Below are 18729 nucleotides of genomic sequence, written 5' to 3' on the forward strand. Positions count from 1 at the left end.
TCTCTGGGTAGGAAGATTTCTTTGTACCTTTCTTGCTGCCCACATATATTTATTTTATTATTAGAGGCCCTGATGCACGGAATTCGTGCAAGAGTAGGCCTTCCTTCTCCTGGCTGCCGGCTTTCCTGGCTTCATTCAGTCTATTTAGCATATTACACTTTTATTATTATGGATGACCAAAAGACGTGTTCCTAGAAAATTTTTTTTAAATGACTTTAATTGCTATTGACTTGGAGTAAAATAAAGGAAGGTTTTCCGGCTGATAAACAATTTAAACCCCTGAGAAAGATTGGGGAGGGGGTGCTTAGTCCATGGCAGCACCTCTGCCACTGGGCAAGTTTACAGTCACCCAAGTCCTATACTCCTATCCCGTGACACACCAGGTTCATTGCAGCAGAAGGGCTCTCTCTGTCTCTTCTCCCCCCCAAATGTTCTGTTGCAGGAGCCCGTCACTCAGGCACCAGGGTTTCAATGCTCTGGAACTCAAAAACAAGAAGCAACATTTGTTGAGCTAAACTGTCTCTTTATTAGGAAAGCACCACCACCACATTCTTGGAAATTACTGGAATTTTATTTGCCTCAGGCTTATGACTTGCAACCAAAGACATTGTGCAAAGAAAGCAAAGATTAAGTACACTTTAGGGAGAAAGGAGACGATACACATTGGTAACATAGGAGATTAGGGTGACAAAAAAAAGCCATCCAATGCACTATATAGATTGCAATATTCAATAGCATTTTCAACAGAACCTGTTTTTAAATCAAGAGCAAAAAAAAAAAAAGCAATGTTTACAATAGACATAAATCTTATACAATTCAAAAAGCAGTTTTATTTTCAGGTCATATAGCATAAAATGGAAAAACATCTATGCAGGTGAAGTCTAACTACTGTACATTAATCACCTATTAAAGTTGCTTATATGTACCACAGTGTAAAAAAAAAACCACAATACCAAACAAATAAAAATCTTGAAAATTGCCTGATGAAAAATAAAATAACCAGTGACTTTGAATGGCTTATCCTGGTTATCAGTGCTACAAAAAGACAAAAATCTTCTCATCGGAGCAGGTGATAAAACCAGGCCCAATCAAACCATTACCAAATTACACCCACCCATAGAAATATACTGTCCACCCACATATTTTCCATCAAAAGCTTTATTTTGTTTGTTTTAATCTTTGAATCTTTGAGGCCCGTTTGGTCACAATATGTTACAAATATTTGTGTGTGTGTGTTTTTTTACACCATGATAGCATATGTTTGTCTGGCACTATCCTAAAGCTAGTGTATAGGTGATGATGATGATATAGAAACAGCCCAGTGCCCATACCACAAATGAACTCACTGGGTAGAAGTGAGAGAGGGGAGGAAGGAATTCAGTTGGAACAAGGTCCGTATCCATCACTCGTCATCAGTCCCGCTTGCTTCTGACTGTTCCTAAAGTCAAAAGACGGTAAAATGGAATGAAGTTACATACAAGGACAAGACGACATAACCCATCCAAAGGCAATGGAGAAAGCAAATGACATGTCGGAAAGCTAACGCCCCGCGTTCTACGAGAGGATGGGAAGGCACCACAGAGGACTCGGCAGCCTCGAAGCTGAAAAACTAACATGCCACCCACCCTCTGTGCCAGTCTTCCACTCTCTCGCTTTGTCCGGAAAGGTTATGTTTAGCGCTATGTTTTAGAAAACTCGCGGGAGGAAAGAGTACCACGCCTTTGCTGTCTACTCCCTGGTAAATCTAAGGAAGCACAGTACTTTAAATGTAACGGAGAATGAACGTTCCAGAAAGAAAGCAGTCAGGGGAGGGAACCCGAGGGCCTCTGCCCAGTGCGTGAGATGGAGGCCGCTTCAGAAGGCGAGCCGGGAGAAGTTCGGCCCCCTGGTCGCCCATGGAGGCGAGGGACTGCGTTGGATGGAGTGGGCTATTTGCACTGAGTTCAGCCTCTGCTATCTACTTACATCACCTGGAGCAAAACACACAACCCAAGCACTGATTTATGTCGTGTGTGGAGAGTGACAGCTATCTCACGATGCTAACAGAAGCGTTACCCCATTGTACGCCGTAAGCGTCTGTACAACGCAAGTGGCGGACCTTCCCCACACGCCACGAACGTCTCTAATAAAAAAATGTTTTCCCTAAGCCCTGACCAACTTTAAAATCATTTTTTTTTTGAGAGAATTTTCAGGTGAGAATAGTCAAGAACACCCAAATTGTGAGTAACATATTTATTTTTTAATATTCATTGCAAATTGATTTTTTTAATTAAATTCGAAATGTGGCGTGTGGGGATGGTTTCTGTTCTGGACGTGCGGTCATTAACTGGTTAAATACCGTACCACAGAGGAAGGTACTTATTTTCAGGCTCCACAAATGCTGCCTGAATTTTTAAATTATTAACAATAACACTTCTAGGTACTTAAAAATTCATCTGTTGTTTTTTGTAGGGTTTTAAAAATCAACTCAAACCCAGCACTCTGACACCCTGACTTTTTTCTTGTTCTTCCATCTATACATTGCTACTGGCTAGGCACAACGCTGGGGGTGAGGAGATAAAACATTAACTGGCCCTGGAGAAAACTCTATCTGTAAGTAAGCAGTGGGAAGATAAGAAAGGGGGGGGGGGGACTTGATTTAGTGTTTTTCATTTTTGAAGACCATTAAAAAAGCAATAAACAAAGACCCAAATTCCTTGTTACATAAGCAGGCAGCTCAGTGCACATCCATCAGAAATGAAATCTCACCAAATCTTGACGTTTTCATTTCTAGGTAATAAAGAGAGGAAGCTGGAAAGGACAAGGAAGCGTGAGAGGGAAACCAAAGCGGAGAGAGAGGGCTGCGGTCCCAGCTCCACTCACATTCTCATCCTGCTCTTCGTCGCTGTCGAAGTCGCTCACCACAGGTTTGGCTTTCCCTCGATTTGGCCTTTTCTTGCCTTTTCCCTTGTCCCGACCTTTCTCCTCTTTTTTATTGAGCTTGATTTTCACCTTAACAGACTTTGCTACAGTGAAAACAAAACAGACAGCAATGAGGAGTCACAGGGAGATGACAAACCAAAGATGCAGGAGTGTCCAGATCACTCGTGGTTGATACCTGGTGTCTGTCATCCTGTCTCGTTAGCACCCCTTCCACTGCAAGCATGCCTCAGGGGGACGGTGGAGTACACACACAGTACCTTACACATCCACAGGAGGGACCGAGGCCAGCGGGTCCTCTCCCTGTCTCCTGAGGACCCTTCCTACTTTGTGGAGGGGTGGTGTAGACATTTATTTAATAGACCTCGGACATTAAAAATTCAATTATTTGAATTTTATTTTTAATAGTATAGAAAGGTTCAAAATGAAAAGTAAAAAAAAACACTCAAACAGATGAATATGAAAGCTTCCTTTCCCCATCTCTAGTCTCTCTACCTACTGTCCTCGTTCTAGTGATTATCTCCAGAAAAAGAATTACACCTCCATATCTACACATATATCCATCCGTGTGTGTACACACACGCCCTTTCTACCCTTATCCCAAAGGGGATGTTGTATGCCCATGTCCACACCATGCTTTCTCACAGATGTGGGACATTTCTATGCATCAACCTGAAAAATTTCCACCTTATGTGTACCCTCTGATTTTTTAACCAGTCCCCTAGGGATGGGTGCTAAAGTTCCCAGCTTTTTGCCTCTAGAAATGAAGTGCCATAAAGCCTTTGCTGGCATATCCTGGCAGAATTCGGGGCGGTCTGGTGCACATGTTTGTATGGTAAGCCGCTAACAATCATCTGCTAAATTAACCTGCAGGGAGGCAGCACTCATTTCCACTCTCACAGGAGGATAGAGCCATAACACCTAGAGGTGTTCAACTTGCTGTAACATAAACACGGGTGTGTATCCCAAAGTATAAAGAAAATCTGTTCCACGGCCTTGTTCTGGGGCAAGTTTCCACAGAACACCGCTTCGAGGACCTGATGATGAAGTCACTGAGAATGTGGGTCTCTCATTCAAGCCAGTTTTGCTAGAATATCATGTTTGGTGGGTCTCAAGAAGAATAAAACATGGAGGAGTAAATTTAACCGAGGAGGAGAAGGACCTATACACTGAAAATAACACCACAGCGAAGAAGGCACTAATAAAGGGCGGCATCGTTCATGCCCTTTAAATGGAAAGGATTAACAATGTTAAAATGTCCGTACTACCCAAAGCAATCTACAGATTCAGTGCAATCCCTACCGAAACTCCAGTGGCATTTTTACAGAAATAAAACAAATAATCCTAAAATATTTATGGAAACACAAAAGACCATGACTAGCCAAAAAGCAATCTTAAGAAGGACAAAGTTGGAGGCACTACGTTCCCTAATTTCAAACTATATGACAAAGTTACAGTAATCAAAACAGTGATACAGAAATTAATGGAACAGAATAGAGAGTCCAGAAATAAACCTCCCATATATAGTCAATTAAGTTATGACAAAGGAGGAAAGAATATACAATGGGGAAAGGACAATTCTTTAAATAAATGGTGTTGGGGAAATTGGACAGCCGTATGCATAGGAATGAAACTAGATTAATCATAAAACTCCTAGAAGAAAACACAGGCAGTAAGTTCTTTGACATGACCTTAAGATTTGACATTAAAAGGAAAGGCTGTGAATGCAAAAATAAACAAGTGGGATTCCACCAAGCTAAAAAAACTTCTTACACAGCAAAGAAAGCCTCAACAAAATGAAACGTTAACCTAGTATATGTGACACTATATTTGTCACTCATGTATCTGATAAGGCGATATAAAGAACTCATACAACTCAGTAACAAAAAAACCAACTATCTGACATCACCATCACTAATGATCATGGAAATACAAATCAAAACCACTGTGAGGTATTATCTCACACCTGTTAGAATGGCTACCATCAGGAAACCTTGCGCACTACTGGTACTGGTGGGAGTGTAAACTGGTGCAGCCACTGTGGAAAACAGCACGGAGAAGCCTCTCAAAATTAAAAATAGGGGTGCATATGATCCAGCAATTCCACTTTTGGGTACTAATCAGAAGAAAGCAACAAAACACTAACTCAAAGATATATGCACTCCCATGTTCATTGCAACATTATAATAGCCAAGATATAGAAATTAAAAATATGTGTGTGTATATATACTTATATATACACACACATATAAAACAGAATACTTACTCAGCCATAAAAAGAATGAATCTTGTCATTTGGGGCAACATGGATGGACCTTGAGGGTATTATGCTAAGTGAAGTAAGTGAGAGGAAGGCAAATACCATGTGATCTCACTTTACGTGGAATATATAACAAGCGCAGAGATACAGAGAACAACAGATTTGGAGGTTGCAAAGTGGCGAAATAGGTCATAAGGGTCACGAGGTACAAATTACCAGCTATAAAATAAGTTATGGGGTGAAGGTACAGCAGGAGGAGTACAGCTAATAATACTGTCCCGCATATTTGAAAGTTGCTAAGAGTAAATCTTAAAAGTTCTCATCACAAGAAAAATCAATTTTCGAACTATGTATCATGATGGAAGTTAACTGGATGTATGGTGATCATTTCACAATACATAAGAATATCGAACCATTACGTTGTATACCTGAAACTAATACGATGTCCTAAGTCAATTACCCCTCAACAGAGAACCGAGAATTTAAGAAGAGAAGCACCGGCAGATGGAGTCTCACCGAGGGCCCCCAGGAAGGCATGCAGGCTGCCGACACCGAACTTACAGGTCTAGATCATCAGTTGTTTTATTGAGCCACAAAGTTTGTGGCAACTTGTAATAGCAGCAATAGCTAGTTAACACACCAAGCCGCGAGAGAGACTGAAGAAGTTAAACTGATAGATGGGCTGGGCGGGCAGCTCTTTAAAAACAAGAGAAATCTGGCTCTACAGAAGGAAATACCTAGCTAAGATAATGTAGGCTTATTCATCAAATGCAGGGATATAAGCGCTGGGTGAGAACCATATAAAATGGAAAATGGTTAAATAAATAAAAGGCAGCAGCACTCGGGAGAATGATACTGGGGTATGGGGAAACAGACTGGGGCACTGCCGTCAAGGAAGTGAACCCCAGCTGAGTAGTAACATGTAAGCATCAGATGTCTGCAACGATTTATGGGTAAGAATGTTTAGGACAGCATTATTTAGGGAGTCATATATTTTGGTACATTCATTAACGAATGGTAATATAAATTGCTGTAAAAAACCCCCACAAAACCACCACAGATTGCTGTGGGAAAATGCCCCCAATAAATAGAAAAGCGACGCTATAAAACAGTGTGCTCTACTTTATGAACAAAATACTTATGTGTAGAAAAAACTGGAAGGAAACTTCTCAAAACGTTAAATGTATACTGGGTAATAAAATTATACAAATTTTCCTTTCTTAAAAAATACTTTCCAAGTTGTCTGTACTAAGTATGTAATTAGGAACAAATCTAATAAAAAATTTTAAAGCGTATCTGTACTGTTTGACATAGCAGATCATAAACTACTGGGATTTATTACTTTGAGAGGAGGTATGGGGTGGAAACATAATCAGGTAAGAAGAAACTTTAGACTTTTGAAGGCAGATTTAACTTTGGAAGATGAGGGTTATCACCAGGGTGGGACTCTGTATGGCCGAGAGCAAATATAGTACTTCCTTGGGTGCAGAATTTAAGAGGGCAACGAAACTGAGTCATCAAGAAAATAATCTAACGCAACACTGTCAAAACACAAAATTAAGGCCAAGAGTCCATGATAAACAAAAAGTCAATTTTTTAAATAAACACACGATCAGTACCTGATCCATGCTGGATAAAATGGACCACATTCCAACCATTATTTTCTCAAGCGGTGGTTCTCAGTGTGGTCCTGGGCCAAGCAGCACCAGTGCCCCTGGGAACTCGTTTGGAACACTGACCCTTAGGCCCCAGTGCAGGCGACTGATCTGGGACTCTGGGGTGGAGCCCAGCTACCAAAACCCTGTGCTACGGAACAGGTAGGAGGTACTGACCACAATGTTGACAGAAAATGTCTATTACACTGGCTGGCACAGGCAACCTCCAGTGAGCATTTGCCATGTGCTGAGCTTGGGGGCACGCATTACCTCATTTTCCAGAGGAGAAAACTGAGCTTGAGCTGGGTTAAGTCGCTGGCAAGGACATGGCAGGACAAAGCTGGAATGCAGATCGGTCTGGCTCTAACATCTGATTTTTTTGCGTCTGGGCAAACACTGATGCAGGTGGCCAAGGGCACAGAAGCAGAAGAACCTGACGCCCGAGCTTACCTTCCGACTCCGACTCCTCTTCATCTTCCTCCTCCTCCTCTTCATTGCTTTCGTCCTCGCTCTCCTCCTCTTTGGCAATTTTCTGCCGAGCGCTCTTAAACACTGACTGTAAGACGATGGAGTCTTCGTAGATCTAAAGTCAGAGTGGCATCTGTTAGCAATGACAAGCCGAGGGCCGAAGACTCACAATTGCGGCGGGCGCTTCTTCCTCGTGAAGCACACCAGCTTCGCTTTACATGGATTTTACTAGAAACATCAATGCCAGCTTTTATGCCGACAGGATAATCAAATAGGGAAAAGCCCACAATCTTATAGAAAAAAGTCTACATGCAGTTGAAATAATTGTAGTGTGTATGTGTCTGTATATTTCTGTGTGTGTGTGTGTGTGTGTGTGTGTGTGTACAGGCGCGCACCTGGGAGAGAAGGGTGGACTTCTGTAACAAATCCTCTCATCTTTGACAATAAAAGTAGTTTAAAAAACTTTTCTTATTTGAATTGGTCTATCAAATAGTGTGGCAAAGCAACCTTCTTTAAAATGCAGTTCCCCTAACAAAATGGAAGCTATTCCTTATTACTGAGCTTATCAGTACCAGCCAATACTATGCCAATCAATACTTTATTGTTGGTGTACCCGCATACCTGAGCATAGCCCTGTCGTTGCTTAGATATGAAGTTCTGAAATGTTCCCCTTTTTCCCCCCAAAAATATTTTAAAATAGAAGTACCATATATCTAGCAATCCCACTTAACGGTATACAGCGGTAAGAACTGAAAGCAAGGACATGGAGAGAGATGCGTACACCCATGTTCCCTGCAGCACCGTTATTCACAAGAGCGAGCCAAGCGGTACAAATAAACCAAGTGTCCACTAAGAGTAGATAAAATGAGGTACCTACACATAATGGGGTACTATTCAGCTCTAAAAAGAAAGACAATCCTGCCACATGCTACAACACAGATGAACCCTAGGACATTACACTAAGTAATAAGCCAATTACAAATGGACAAATACTAAATGATTCCACCTATGAGGTATCTAAAATAGTCAAAGTCATAGAAATAGAACAGCGGTTTCCAGGGGGAGGGGCAGGTGGGGAGTCATTGTTTTATGGGGACAGAGTTTCCGTTTTACAAGATAAGAGTGAGGAAGATCTGTTGCATGTCAATGAGAATATACTGAAGACTACTGACCTATACACTTAAAAATGGTTAAGATGATTAAGTTAAGCCCAAAATAAAAAAGGAAAAATGACCACTGCTCTCGAGGGCCGTATTCCTTTACTTGTAAAGATGCGCCGCACACCTGGCCACTCGTGGTGAGCCCCAATAATACAGTCCAGTAGGACACAGGCCTGGGGGTCAGCACTGCGATGGGGCCATGGCAGAGCTAGCTAGAGACATCCCAGATGAGCCAGATCTTAAAGGTGAGGAGGATTCCACTGGGGGTGAGAAACAGCAAGCGAGAAAGGCGAGGCAAAAAAAACGATGCACCGGGGGTTGAACTTTCGGGTCAGAGACTGGACTGTGTTACACAGCATGTCATACCTTGTGATGGTGGGGGGTACACAGGCTCCCTGCAGGATTTCCTGCAACTGCATCACATCCGGGCAAGCAGGTGTTTAAGGGACTAGTCTGACTAGACCATAAATTATTTAGTTAGTTCCTCGCTTCATAGGAAACGAGGCTAAAGAGTTAGGGTAGGGCACAACTTCAGAAAACAGCATATGGAGGTTAAATTTATTCGAGAATTCAACAGTGCACAGGGAACCACAGAGCTCGGTGGGCAGTAGATGGACAGGAGAAGAGGGTGGTCAGAGAAAGATAAACTCATACCCAGTGTGAGCTGGGAGGGAAGCCAGTCAAGGGCCACTGCAGGGGCGGGACAGTGAGTGTGGGCAGCCAGGGAGGCTGTGGGGCTGGAAAGGGACAGGGGACTTGGCACAATGTTGCCACATATTATAAAGGACCCCAAAACCTACCCAGAGACTGTACATGTAAATGGTCACTCACAACAAGACTTCCTTGTGGACTCGTGTATTTACTCTCTGTGTCCTGGTTTTCAGCTCAGCTTTCTTTGGAGTGTCTTGAACACACAAGGTTTGCTTTCAAGACCTGTTTTGGTCAAAACAGTACTCCTGTTTACTGCTACTAACCTAGACGCGTACAGTCTGTTCAAGGCACAGTCTGAGGATTCCCGTGTTCTCCACGTTAGTGATTGGAATTGACATGATGGTCAAGAAGCCAGATGGGGAAAGTGGCCTAAGGAAGTCAGTGGTGGCTGACAGCGCACTGGCCTCTCTTCTTGGTCTTTCTTCATGGGTATGAGGAGCATTAGGCCAGAAAAACACCTAGGAAAACGGGGGCTCCCACAAAAGGTGAGCGGGAGTGAAGTGGAATTAAAGTGAAAGTGTCCTCCCCCTAGTTATCTTTCATGAATTCACTGTCACTTCTATATGGTTAAGCTTCCTCACTGTGGATATGGGGAAATAGAGAGAATTGCAATTGGCTTGAAGAAAAGGAAATTCTGGTAAGCAATTAAGGCAATGTGTGTATGTGTGTGCGCACGCATGCACACATACACACACACATTTTTTGGGGTTTTAATCCATAAGTTTCAACTCCCCGTGCAAGGTTACAATCAGAAAAAAGGAATCAAATACACAATCTACAGAGGCCCAGGCTGGACCTCCGGCTGCAGGCATTACACGGAGTGACTGACTGGAATTCCTCCTCTAATGAGAAGCGAAGCCTTCGAGGGAAGTGTGAGCAGGAGCCGGTGTAGCTATGTATGGTTCGGAAGAGCTGGCACGGGTCTGAAAACGCCAAAGCCTCAATGTACTTATGCAGGTAGCATGGAATCCAGGCTTCTGCCTTTTCATTTTCCTTCTGCCAGGGCAGTAGCAACGGTGCAAATGTAGAAAATGAAATGTTTTACTTAAAGGAACACAGGAAGTTTACGGTGACAGTGTGTTTAGGCGTTACAGACAGACCTGGGACCCCTCCAGGTTGAAGGTCTGAGCGTTGTGGCAGAGGAGCATCACATCTTTCTCCAGGTCGCCCAGGCTCCGGTACTTATGATTACGAATCCTTTCCTGATGGGAATTTAGGATGAAATAGAGGAAAAGAGGAGGGAGAGAAAAAGACAACAGTTATTACCTGCCTCACGAAACCCAGTTTTCCCTTCGTCTTCTCAGCATTTAGCCCTGCCTGGGGTGCGGACCGCACAATCCAGGGGTGCCGTCCAGAGAGCCCGGCCTCCCATGCAAGTGCCTTCTTACGAGGGGGCAGGGGGAGCACAGGGGTGGGAAACAGAAAGAGCAATGGGTCTGCAGAGTCTGCAACTTCTTAAACCAAATGCAATATAATAAAACAGAGCTCTCGGCAAGATGTTTAAATAACAGACGTGTAAAGGCACAAGGACATCCCAGCCGCTCTGGTGACAGGCCCTGATGGGTGTCGGTGGCAATCAGACAAGATGCCACCGCCCACGTTCTATCATCGTTTCAATGAATTTATTTCATTAAAAAAAAAAGTTTGTAAAAATAAAAATAAAAAATATCTACCTTGATTTTTTTGAAATCCACCGGCTTCCTAATTAATTCATAGTATTCTGGTAATTCTTTCCTTGAAGGTAACTGAATGAAGACTTCACTGAGCTGTCGCCCTGAACTGTAGGGTGGGGGAAACAAACAGACACGTAACAGAGCATGCACTCCTGAGGAAAGGTTCCGTTTCATTTCATTTCAGACAGCGTCAGGCAAGCACGCTGGCATCCATGCACACAGGTGTGGGCCTCCTCATGCCGAGGAAACCCCCAACTCGCCCCGAGACGAGGGCCTCTTCTGCGAACTTCAAAGTCACACTGAAGTGCCGTTAGGTCCCCCCTCCTGCCACACACCTGACACGAGAAGTCGCTGTGGATTTCTTCCAGAGCAATCCTTTTCCTTTCGATAGGAAAATTTAAAATGCCCCTTTCAACCAACGTTCGTTTTTTAAGTGAATAATAATTGAGTTGGTAAAAAAAACCCCCCCCAAAAAAAAAAACCACACAACCGACTTTATTTCCATATTCCTTTGTCTTCAAATTCACTTTCTATTTAGAAAATAGGTTGGAAGAGACTCTGGAACGGCAAATGAAATGCTTTCGGATGTACCTGGGGACGTCTACCTTTTTGGTCCTGTTCCTTCTAGAGTACTTCACACACCTTATTGTTATTGGCCAGAGGAACCCCTGCATCTCGCCAACTGCGCCTTTGTGTGTATGGAGCAATCTGGGCAGAAAAGAACGGCCATACTAGCAAGTGCGGGTGCCGATGCTGCTGGAACGAGTGCTGGGCCCTCCCCCAAATGCATGGTAGCTTTATTTGAAAGCAGATTAGCAACAAATGCTGAGCATTTTGTAATTTTGAGAAAAAGGCTATAAAGTGATATATAAGCTTTCTACGTCATTTAATATTAGAAACAGACATGGTTAAAAGAACAAAATATACGTAATTTAGATTCACAAGCCTAATATCTGACGTGGCCCATCTAGATCAGTAACAGCTGGATATGGTATAGCCATTTTTCACAATAGCCTTGCTTCTCTTGCGATGCCATCTCTTTCCTTTGTGAAGCCAGAAATATCAAAAAATAACTGTAAATCACTGCCATGTCAATTTCAGAGGCGATTTTAGCAATGTGCCAGAATGCTAAAAGCAGCAGCAAAGAATGAGTGACAATGTGCTGTTTTAATCCATAGTCCCAGTTGTATAATTAAAAAATAATCATAATGACAGTTATCATAAAAAAGGCATGCGCAGTAACTCATACGGTTGCCTAGCAACCAGTGGGGGAAAATGCTGAAGTGCAAAGGGGCCTGCATAAATTAACCGAAATCTTCTGTCAAAGGGATGGGCGAGTTTCTGTTTTACTAGGTCACTGTTTTATTTTTTAATGCATATATGGGCTTCATGAATACTAAAATCAGGCGCAAACAAAGAGGTTTAAGAAGACTGTAGTGGAATGGGGAATTGGATTTTTAGATTCTTGTGGTAAGAATCAAGGTATTCTCTCACACACAGACTCATAGCCACTCCTACGCACCCCCTCCCCACCTTCCAGGGTTGAGAAATACATTTGCACCTCCACAAGTTACACCACATAGTATGTGACAAAACCCATTTTATTTACTACTGCCTTCAACATACAGCCACAATTTCTGGTCTATTCTTTTTCTACCATTCTGAGATTTTATATATAGAAACATTTTACCTATTTGAAAAGGAATTATTTGAAAGGCGATTTATAGATACTATAAATTTTTCTATTTCTATCAGCGACTTCTTTATTATTAGCATTCTCTGTAACCTAGCAACAGTAAAAAAGTCAGACCTCTTTGCAATCTTGAATTTAACACCTGACCCTCAATGACATCATCAGTGTCATTGTGTACATTGCCAACAGATGGTGTCATCTTTCTGTTGACACACTATGAGCACATCTCTGCTTTGTACACCTGTGATGGGCACACTCTTCACTTCAGCTGTGCCACCAAGTGTCTGGCACCGCGGTGCGAGAAAGCTCTAACAGGGCCAAAATGGCTCAGTGAGCTTGGTCTGATTCCCTGTCCTCAGTCAGGTTACAGAAACTCTGGACCCTATAAGGAGACAAGTCCAGAATTACATGTGCTCATAAGAGAGGGGGCTGAACGTTCTGACACTTGGGGCCAACAGTGTAAAATGAGACAAATTTATTCTGTTTCAAGACATTCCTAGCCCACTTCCTTGCCCCCTTCCTGAGAGCAGAGGACACAGGCAAGAGGGGGACCGGGCTGTCGAAGGGAGTCTTCCTATGGCTCCGTCTGGCTTTCTCAGTTCCTCCTCTGTGAACCTGGCTCGCACTGTTGACCTAACTCGCCTGGTCAGGATATAGCCTCTCTCCTGAGTACCCCCAAGTACCATGGCCACCCCCAACCCCCCACTTTATGACTAATTCCAGGTCTCCAGAGCTGACCCATCTCTCACTCTGTGCTGGAAGGGTCTCTATCCTCCCCCCGCCCACCCCTCAATACCTCATTATCCATCCAGGATTGAGAAGCCTTTCTCTATAAAAATGAAAAATTCTCCCCAGTATCAACTAACTCTTGGCGCCTCACTGCTCAAAACTTAATTCCTCCATGTGTGTCCCCCCTCCTCCTCCCACTTCCTTGCAGTCAGACCCTGCCCCTCCCCTATCAGAGGCCGAGGATCTGACGGGCAGCGCAGGAGGAAATGCCAGGCGGTCCTGGGGCATATAACCTACAGGACGCACCGAGTCGCTGTGACCACTCGTTAAGGAATCGCTGCTGTTAACGTATTTTTCCCTCAAGTAAATGGGGGGAAAAATAAGAAAAAAGTGGAAGTGCAGCTGCCTGATAGTTTTGAATTCTTGGCATTTCTTTATCAACTTAAGCTGAGCAAAGGCTTTTTCAATATACCTTTTCAAGTGCTTTTTTCCCCAGTGCTGGAAAGTTATGTATTTTTTTTTTAAGTACAGAACAATGGACTAATTGTATAGTGGTTTGCAGAAGGTGCTCTGTTTCTGTTGAAATGCTTACCCTACCCCCAAGGCATTTTCCATTATGTCATTGTACACGATTTGAGGCCTAAGTATAAATTGCTTCCCATCACCAAAGTGATACCCACTCCCCTCCTACAAAAAAGGATTCCACTGATGGCCTGTAACTTCAGATCTACTTTATACAGTGATCTATCACAAAATAAGAAACGTGACCTTGATAAGACATAAGGTGGGGGGAGGGGGCACAGCGTAACCTGAAATAAAAATTTAAAGGAACCCACTGCACTTACCAGAATTTCCTGGTGCTGGTGGGCAAGCACAGCTTCTCTCCACAGAGCCAGTGGGCATAGGGACACAGGGTCATGATGCCATGCTGTGAGATGCTAAAGCCCTACATGCCACTGTCTCAATGGTGGTTTGAAACCCTGCATGTATAGCTTACACGCTTACACACACACACACACACACACACACACACACACTCTTGAGATCTACTCTGCTATGCCTCATCTGGGAACCAATGAGGTTCTCCCATTACCTCCCATTACCTCCACAAACCCAACGGCAATAGTTTCATATCTATACTACTGTGATTCTAAAATGATGACTGCACACCTTATAAACATTACACCTGCATTGGCTTTACTTCTGATTATAGTTTAGGTATAGTTGGAAGAGTGCAGAAGACTGAAATGCCAGGTGGGAAACCGACTCCTTTAAAATATTATGGCTTTCCAACAAGCCCAAACCAAGGATATATGATACTGGGTGAATCTTTCTTTTTGTTTTGCTGCTTTATGGTTTTTCTTTTATCTGCCCAAACTAATCTATTGATAAGCACTTCCAATAGCTACTTGTGAAGAAGAGATTTTAACTAAAGTTGAGATAGGTTTTATTTAATGAATGTAAAAACGTGGCTACCTTGCCTAAGAAAATGATGTCATGGTTTAGAAGACCACTTGGAGTTGGAAGGCTTTTACAGAAAAGTTATTACAGTCCTAAAGGAATCCAACCCAGGAAATCATGTGGGAACAACTATAAAACTGGGTCAACATTGGAGGCCAGTAGGTGAAAGCAAGCTGCTGCTTTTCAGGGTCAGACTCCTGGGAGATTTATTTCATACACGTCACTTACACATGTACTCTGATCAGAGCAGCACCCCACTTAGCCAGAAAGACCCCAGACATCCTAGCCAGCCCCAAACTAGGTATCACCTGCACCCGCACTCCGTACTCAATGCTGCGATCTCTCCTCTGAATCTTATTGGGTGCTGATGGATGATAATTCCAGACAAGCTTGGAAATCTGACCTCCAGGACTCGTGAAGCATATACGAGATAGGCAGCAAGACAGAATGGATGGGGCAGGCTTGCTTCTGGTAGTGGACTTGGTGGGTGTAAAAATGACCAAGCATTATGTTAAGGACTGTAGGTATATGATGTGCCTGAGTTGTCAACAAAAATCAGGTTGCATCAGGTGAGTGCAGGGTAAAGCCTGATGTGAGGAGACCACAGGGGTGCGGCCAGCTCAAGAAAAGCACCGAGGCTGTATCCAGAGCCTTAAATACAGTCACACTTGGAAGCACGGTTTTACTTTTGGTGATCCACTCTCAGCTAAAAATGTAGCTGCATATAATGTTATGGATAGATATTTTACATGTGTATATGCACACGTGTTTTGTGTATATCTATATATGTGCATACGCACATGTAATTATATACATGTGTGCATATAATTGTATATGTATAGTCCATAATTATTTTAAAATTATGTGCCTTAAAAAATAATATATACTTGCTATGAGAACATTCACCAAAAAAACCCCCAAAAAACACACCCACATAGGATATTACATTTTAAATGCAGGACTTCAACGAGGTTTTTAAAAAGGCATTAACTATATGCCAGAGCATAAACAAACATAAATAATGTAGTCTTATTGAAAAAATATAAAGGCTTACAACCTACTGTAATTTGGAATCATCCATAAATAAGGTAGGTCTCAAACACTTTTTATTGGGTGACCTTCTTTGAAAATCTGCTGTAAGTCAAAAGTCTGGTCTGATTTTTCCCAGAGAAATGCAGTCTAAGGGACATGTGCCCCGTCCTTATTTATATCAGCATGAATATCCCATTTCACCAATTGGCGCCTTTCACTCTACCATACAACGCCAAAAAAATAAAACAGGATAATTCTACGAAATTTTTAATATATCGCAACGGTCAGAATCTACTACATAGTTTCTATTCAGAATCCTCTCATTGAACTTATAACTGCAAATCAGAAGTGCTCAGCAGGACACTGGGTTCATAGAGTATCACCTGTTTGCTTGTCCAGTTAACCATTCTGATGAGACACTTGAGAAGTTAGATCATCTATCACTTGACTTTTCAGAAATAGCAACTCAGGACATCTAGATGCTTCACTTTTTCTCACTTAACATTTCCTAACAGCAGGAAAGCTTTCTAACTGTCCATCTGTCTAAAGTGGCAGCTGAAGGCCTGCTGCGTCCTTGGTCAGCTACTCTGCCAACTTTCGTCACCTCAACCTGTAGATCTGGATGCCACTCAGAGGACGCCCTGCTTCCAAAAGGTGAGGACCCACCTTGCCTTCCACGGCCTGTCCGGTCCTCTGATCTTACCCTGGGCCTCTACTTCATAAAGGTAAAAAGATGCTTCCAAGACTTTGGCTGAATTGTGACCCAACCCGAAAGCATCAAGCTTTTGCAGGCAAACAAAATCAAATGCTTCTACACGTGAGCGGTAAACCCCAAGCGTCCCTTTGTTAAGGGGGTGGGGGGGTCACATCAGGCTGTGGAGCACTGCTTTTTCCTGTAATGGCCCTTTTAGTAAATTCTTCAGGAACACCCATGAGGTGGGATTCTAAAGGAATGAGGCAGACTCCCCTCTCGCCCCCATGAATATACAAGCACACACAGGGCGGGCAAACGTAGGTTTACAGTTGTGAGCACACGAAACAGAATTCATTCTCGTATGACTATTTATTGTATTGTTTTCCGTACAAAGAGCTGTAGACCTACTTTTGCCCACCCCTGTAGATGCCCCAATAACTGTCATCTTCCAGTGCAATCCATTTTTGATGAAAACACTTAAGGAGTTGTTGTGGTGAAGACAGTTTATACGACAGTAAGAAAATGAGTTCTGTTATTTCCAGCTGGGACTCCTTCCCCTCCCTCGGGGAGAGGCCATTCATGTAAATGACACCACATTTACTGGGATGGCCTTGCAGCCTGGAGAGGCAGAGACCCTGCGCTTCTGGGCCAGGCTAATGCTGGAAGCCTTGGGGAGGCCTCTTGCCCCTCGGAAAGCAAACAAACCAAGTTTATTTGTGGCCTGCCCACCTGCTGGATGTGGGTATAATTGGCTGAGCAACATAAATAAATGTCAAGTCACCAGGGGTCAAAGAAGTCTGTTCCAGTAAACACCTGAAAGTATCATCATTTATAACGAAGGCAAAATAAAGTGCTAGAATCCAGGTTTCCCTGAGCAGATTCTCTCTGGACTAAATGCAGCTACGGAGCATATAGCCAACATTTCCCAGTGTCATCCGTGGAACATAAGCTTAATGAATTGCTAACAGTGTTCCTTGAAAGGGTATGTGTGTGGGGGGTGGGAGGTGGGGGTTCCATTGGTCAAATGAGTTTGGGAAACACTGGATTAAACAAAGCTCAACAGCTTACTTTACATTCAGAGCCTCTAACTGCACTGGGAATTCTCCAAGAAGCTACAGGAAAGGTGTATCCACTTGGTCACATTACTGTTTCATGGCCATTTCTTTATAATCTAATTAGGGTGCTAAGTGCAAAGTGCCTGGGCCTGAGCTCCAAAGTCACAGCCCCTCTACCACATTTAAAGAAATATGGACTGTCTGGTGCCAACACTGCTCAAAATAAATTTTGTCTAAAAGAGCTTCTTGGCTGGTCCTGAAGGGACAGTCAATACTAACAACATAATCACAACGTCAAGGGCTGTTAATAGCTATGGAGAGAATTTAGATTTCCTGGGATGGAGTATGTGGGGCTGGGTAGCTACACACACACACACGCAGGCATGCACGCACACACACAGGCATGCACACACACACACAGGCGTGCACGCATGCACACAGGCATGCATGTGCCACATTTTCATTTCACCTGCATTTCTGTAAATGAAACCACATTCACTTACCACTTAGGACCGAGATCCAAGTTATCTTCCTCCTCTCACATCTAGTCTGCCCCTAAATCCTGTCAATCACACCTCTAAGGATTTATTCTCGTCAACTTACCTACTACCACGTCCCATGCTATGTCCCTCTTCCCTTGTGCCTAATGGCCCAGTCCTACTGAGGTCTGTGTGGCCCTAAAAGGGTCCTGGCTTTTCCATCTTCCACAGCTGCCTGCACACATGGGCCTGAGTACCGTTGCCTCCTCCTCCCTGCCATGGTCTCCTGGGGGAATTCCCACTCGAAGCTTCCCCTATCCCTGCCCCATTCCTCCCCTCCCACCCCACACATATACATATACATATGCATTTACAGATACATTACTCATAATCTGCATCCATTATTACTTTATAGAGCTCTTTCATTTCTCTCCCATCCTTAATACTTGCACAGGGATTGAGACAGAAAATGCTCAGTACCTTTGAACATACAAAGAAAGGAATTAAAAAGTAATTTTTAAAATGTGTTCATCAGAATACAACCTCCGAATTTGTAAACTCAGGCTAATGGGGAAAGGAAACATATGTGAGAGTCAAGGACGAAAGAGACCCAGAGCCCTGAGGAAGCAAACACCAGCCCCTTGCTATGGCTCTGGAAAGTACAGCTTACACATCTCCTGTAAAGATGCATTTATCTACATCCCAACTACCTGCGGTCACGGCGTCTCCTCAGAAAGCCC

The 18729-nt window shown here is 43.2% G+C and overlaps 1 protein-coding gene across 10 annotated transcripts in view; it reads right to left on the reverse strand.

Moving 5' to 3' along the window:
* Positions 1 to 502: 502 nt before the first annotated feature.
* Positions 503 to 18729, reverse strand: part of SMARCA2 (SWI/SNF related, matrix associated, actin dependent regulator of chromatin, subfamily a, member 2) — a 169004-nt gene continuing 150777 nt past the window's right edge. For 9 of the 10 annotated variants that reach the window (XM_059656800.1, XM_059656802.1, XM_059656803.1 and 6 more), the window contains 5 exons: positions 10847 to 10952; positions 10274 to 10375; positions 7285 to 7417; positions 2863 to 3005; positions 503 to 1438 (listed from right to left, as the gene is read on the reverse strand). In XM_059656800.1, coding sequence (XP_059512783.1) covers positions 1403 to 1438; positions 2863 to 3005; positions 7285 to 7417; positions 10274 to 10375; positions 10847 to 10952 — 520 coding nt within the window. In that variant the 3' untranslated portion in view covers positions 503 to 1402. Of the gene's footprint in view, positions 1439 to 2862; positions 3006 to 7284; positions 7418 to 10273; positions 10376 to 10846; positions 10953 to 18729 lie in introns of those variants that run through there. The other variant, XM_059656808.1, reaches the window with a different exon arrangement.

Source organism: Myotis daubentonii, chromosome 11 (assembly GCF_963259705.1).
Source record: "Myotis daubentonii chromosome 11, mMyoDau2.1, whole genome shotgun sequence".
Lineage (NCBI taxonomy): Eukaryota > Metazoa > Chordata > Mammalia > Chiroptera > Vespertilionidae > Myotis > Myotis daubentonii.